This window comes from Colobus angolensis, unplaced genomic scaffold (genome assembly GCF_000951035.1).
Source record: "Colobus angolensis palliatus isolate OR3802 unplaced genomic scaffold, Cang.pa_1.0 Scaffold39, whole genome shotgun sequence".
Lineage (NCBI taxonomy): Eukaryota > Metazoa > Chordata > Mammalia > Primates > Cercopithecidae > Colobus > Colobus angolensis.
In genome coordinates, this window is record NW_012117265.1 from 34,063 (window position 1) to 38,394 (window position 4,332).

The 4,332-nt window shown below is 60.6% G+C and overlaps 1 protein-coding gene across 1 annotated transcript in view; it reads left to right on the plus strand.

Annotated features, from left to right (window-relative positions):
- The first annotated feature begins 389 nt into the window (after nt 1-389).
- Nucleotides 390-4,332, plus strand: part of LYL1 (lymphoblastic leukemia associated hematopoiesis regulator 1) — a 4,278-nt gene continuing 335 nt past the window's right edge. Inside the window, exons 1-4 of the mRNA XM_011954940.1 lie at nt 390-1,018; nt 2,824-3,035; nt 3,130-3,221; nt 4,093-4,331. Coding sequence (XP_011810330.1) covers nt 2,923-3,035; nt 3,130-3,221; nt 4,093-4,331 — 444 coding nt within the window. The 5' untranslated portion in view covers nt 390-1,018; nt 2,824-2,922. The remainder of the gene's footprint in view (nt 1,019-2,823; nt 3,036-3,129; nt 3,222-4,092; nt 4,332) is intronic.

Here is a 4,332-nt window from a genome sequence, read left to right on the forward strand (position 1 = left end):
CCAAGAGGCCTAGAACTGTGGGGACCTGTTGGGCATCTACTGGAAGGTCACACCAGCCTCGGCACCCTAGGAAATCCAACTTCCCACCCCACCCCCGACTGCCATGGCACTTCCTCTCACCCTCCTGGGCTTGGAAATGTGTGGATACTGTGCTGAGGGCTTGGGACACCTGCCCAGGCTGGACACCCAAGGCCAGACTGTTAGAACTGTTTCCCTTTGGGTGCCCCACTCCCGGATAGGGGTGGTGGAGAGGCGGGAAGGGCCTCTGTAAAAAGAGGAACCAGGCTGGGTGAAGAGAGGAGAAGGTGGGGGCCCAGGGTCACGCGGCCCCAACGGGCCGGAAAGGGCTCTCCCTCACCCCCATCAGCATAGACTTTCGGGCAGAGAGCGTTCAAAGCCAAAGGGCAGACTCAGAGGACATAAGAGGAGGCAGCTTCCCTGCCTCAGTTTACCCCCTGTGTGCATCCAGGCACCTTCCTCCCCGGCTGCCCTCGGGCCCGGGTCCCCAGAGGCCCGGGGTCCCGCCAGTGCCTGGGGGAGCGGAAGGCGAAGCCTTGAGGGGTGGCGGACCGAGTCCTGCCAGCGCCGGCTGGGGGCGGGGCCGGGAGGCCCGCGCGGCTAGGTCCCCGCCCGCTGGTTTCCTCCGGGGTCAGCCCGGCTCCTTATCAGGCGCGGCCAGGCAGCCCGGCCCCTTATCTGCACTGGGCCAGCATCCTCCGGCCGCTGCGCCGCCAGGGGTGAGAGGGAGGAAACCGGGCCGCCGGGGGCGGGGAGAGGGAAGGCCGGCCCGGGAGCCGCTCACTTTCCCTGGGGGAGACCTAAGCGGAGACCTCGGCTATCCTGGCCCTCCGAGGCCCACGAGGAGGCGCGGCCCAACGCCGGGGCCTGGAGCATTGAGGCTGGACCCGAGCGAGACGGCAGAGCCTGGCCCGAAGCTGGAAACCACACCCTGGCCCAGACTGCCAACCCTGAGGGGACAGAGCCAGGGCACTCACCAGGCTGCAGGAACAGTGCTGGGGTAAGAGGGGAACCGGCCTAAAGGTGGAGGATCCGGGGCCTGGGACCCAGCCTGCATTCCTTTGTTCGTTCGTTCATTCATTCATTCATTCATTCATCAGCAGGGACTCACTTGTGAGGGGCCAGGCCTGCTTCCCCAGGGCCTAGCTGAGGAAGACAGGGCAGAGGGGCCAAGAGTCTCACACCTTGCTGGGACATCCTGGACTCTGGAACCAAGAGCAAACAGGGATGTCAAAACACTATGCAAAAGTGTGGATGATGGAGGGGCATGGTGGTGCATGCATGTAATCCCAGCACTTTGGGAGACTGAGGCAGGAGGATCACTTGAGCTCAGGAGTTCCAGACCACCCTAGACAACAGAGTGAGAACCTGTCTCTATTGAAAAATTAATTTTTTTTTAAACTTAGCTGGGCATGGTGGCACATGCCTATACTCTCAGCTACTCAGGAGGCTGAGACAGGAGGATGGCTTGAGCCCAGGAATTTGAGGCTGCAGTGAGCTATGACTGCACCACTGCACTCCAGCCTGGGCAACAGAGGGAGTCCCTGTATCTAAAAAATAAACAAATTTTAAAAAGTGTGGATGCTGCCGGGCGCGGTGGCTCAAGCCTGTAATCCCAGCACTTTGGGAGGCCGAGACGGGCGGATCACGAGGTCAGGAGATCGAGACCATCCTGGCTAACACGGTGAAACCCCGTCTCTACTAAAAAAAAAAAAAAATACAAAAAGCTAGCCGGGCGAGGTGGCGAGCGTCTGTAGTCCCAGCTACTCGGGAGGCTGAGGCAGGAGAATGGCGTAAACCCGGGAGGCGAAGCTTGCAGTGATCCGGCCACTGCACTCCAGCCTGGGCGACAGAGCGAGACTCCGTCTCAAAAAAAAAAAAAAAAAAAAAGTGTGGATGCTGATGAGGGTGGGTGGGGGCTTCCAAGCCAGAGGGAGGGTTGGGACATGACTGGACTGGGCAGTGGGGTCAGTGTTTGGGGGTCTAGGGTCAGCATTTGAGGTCATAGTGTCAGTAGTGGGGTCACAGGGTTGCTATGGGGGACGTTTGCAGTGGGAGTGGGGGTCACTAGAGCAATTACAGAGCACTTTCAGGGACAGCAATGGGAAGAACCGCAGGGTCATTCCTGAGGTGCAGACGGTCAGCCTGGGTGGGGGGTGGGGGGCATCTGTGAAGGGTCAGAGTCCATCTTGGAGGGATTCCAAGCTCACATGGTATCAGTGAGTCAGTGAGGAGTCTCCGGATCGGATCTTCAGATCTGAGGGTAACAGGGTTAATCTTGGGGTTTCTGGGGATCCCAGGATCAGTTAGGGGCTCCCTGTCTTGTTCCCTCTCCAGGCTGCAGAGGTGAGGGAATTCTGGAAGAAGGAATATTTGCTCAGAGGCTAGGCAACAGCGCCCCTCCTGGGTCACAAAGAGCTCAGGGACAGTGCGCTGCCTAGCACCTAGGTGGGCGCCTCCTACTCTAACGCAGGACCCCCTCCCATGTCCTGGAAGTTTCTGGGCCTGCCCCTGCCATCTGCCTTTGCCTACTGAAACCTCTCCCCTCCTCCTTTCCCCCTCCCCCTCCCTCCTTCCCATTTGAGGGTTTTTTTGGGCTAAGAAGGTGGGAGCAGGGCACCTAGTCCTCCTTCCCACTGGCTGCCTTCTTTCCCACAGGTGAGTAGCCCCACGTTGGGGTCCATGTGCCCGCCTCAGGCACAGGCAGAGGTGGGCCCCACCATGACTGAGAAGGCAAAGATGGTGTGTGCCCCCAGCCCAGCGCCTGCCCCACCCCCTAAGCCTGCCTCACCTGGGCCCCCGCAGGTGGAGGAGGTGGGCCACCGAGGAGGCTCCTCGCCCCCCAGGCTGCCACCTGGTGTACCAGTGATCAGCCTGGGCCACAGCAGGCCCCCAGGGGCAGCCATGCCCACCACAGAGCTGGGCACCCTGCGGCCCCCGCTGCTGCAACTCTCCACCCTGGGAACTGCCCCACCCACTTTGGCCCTGCACTACCACCCTCACCCCTTCCTCAACAGGTCAGTGGGGAGCTGGAGCTGGGGCGGGGTGGGGTGGGGATTGGGGGCCAGGGTCCTTGCCCACAAGGCATTAGTGACCCACGACCCCTTACAGTGTCTACATTGGGCCAGCAGGACCTTTTAGCGTCTTCCCTAGCAGCCGGCTGAAGCGGAGACCAAGCCACTGTGAGCTGGACCTGGCTGACGGTGAGTGTGGGTTTGTGTGCACTTGTGGGTGCATGGAAGGCCTGGCTGTCTCTGTGTGGGGCTCATGTCTGTCCTCTACTCCCACTTTGGGGAGAGGTGCTTCCAGCACACACAGAGAACAGCCCACACAGGTTCTGCCCATGTGCACAACCGCAGTCCCATAGCCAGCCCCACACAATCACCGCAACCCAACAGGCCAGGCCAAAACAGAGCATGCTGCACCAGGTATGGGAGCCACAAAATGGCAGCTCCACTAGAATGTGCAGCCACGCAAAAGACAGCCACAAGACCACAGCCATGCAAGAGACAGCCACAGGACCACAACCACACACAAGACAGCCACAGGACCACAGCCACTTAGGACCATGGCCACACAAGAATCAGCCACACAGCCACAGCCACTCATGAAACAGCCACATGGCAACATCACACATAACCACAGCCATGAGACATAAGAGTCTCACACAGCCTATGAGACACAGGACAGTCAGTCAGTCATAATGAGAGGACCTCTTAGACCCACGAGCACACCCAGCCAGCCACATTTGGGCACACGCTGAATGAGGTCCCCAGGGACAGCTTCCCAAACAACCACAAGGAAATCTTTCCTTAGGGAATCCCAGTTATTGACATAAAGGAGCCCACAGTCACAGACACAGCAGGCCATTGTCCGTAGGCCCGGCCTGTGATGATTCTTGTCTGGGTGGCTTCTGGGAGGGGTGGGGAGAGCTACCCGTGGACCCTTTGGGTGGAGAAAGTCCCAGCCCATGGCCTGGGTTTAAGTTCTCACGAGGGTGCTGCGTGCCTAGCGGGAGGGCAGGAGAGGCCGCCCTTTGGGCCATGGCGCCAACCCGGCCTTCCTTGTCCACAGGGCACCAGCCCCAGAAGGTGGCCCGGCGCGTGTTCACCAACAGCCGGGAGCGCTGGCGGCAGCAGAACGTTAACGGCGCCTTTGCCGAGCTGAGGAAGCTGCTGCCGACGCACCCGCCCGACCGGAAGCTGAGCAAGAACGAGGTGCTCCGCCTAGCCATGAAGTACATTGGCTTCCTGGTGCGGCTGCTGCGCGACCAAGCGGCAGCTCTGGCCGCAGGCCCCACCCCGCCCGGGCCCC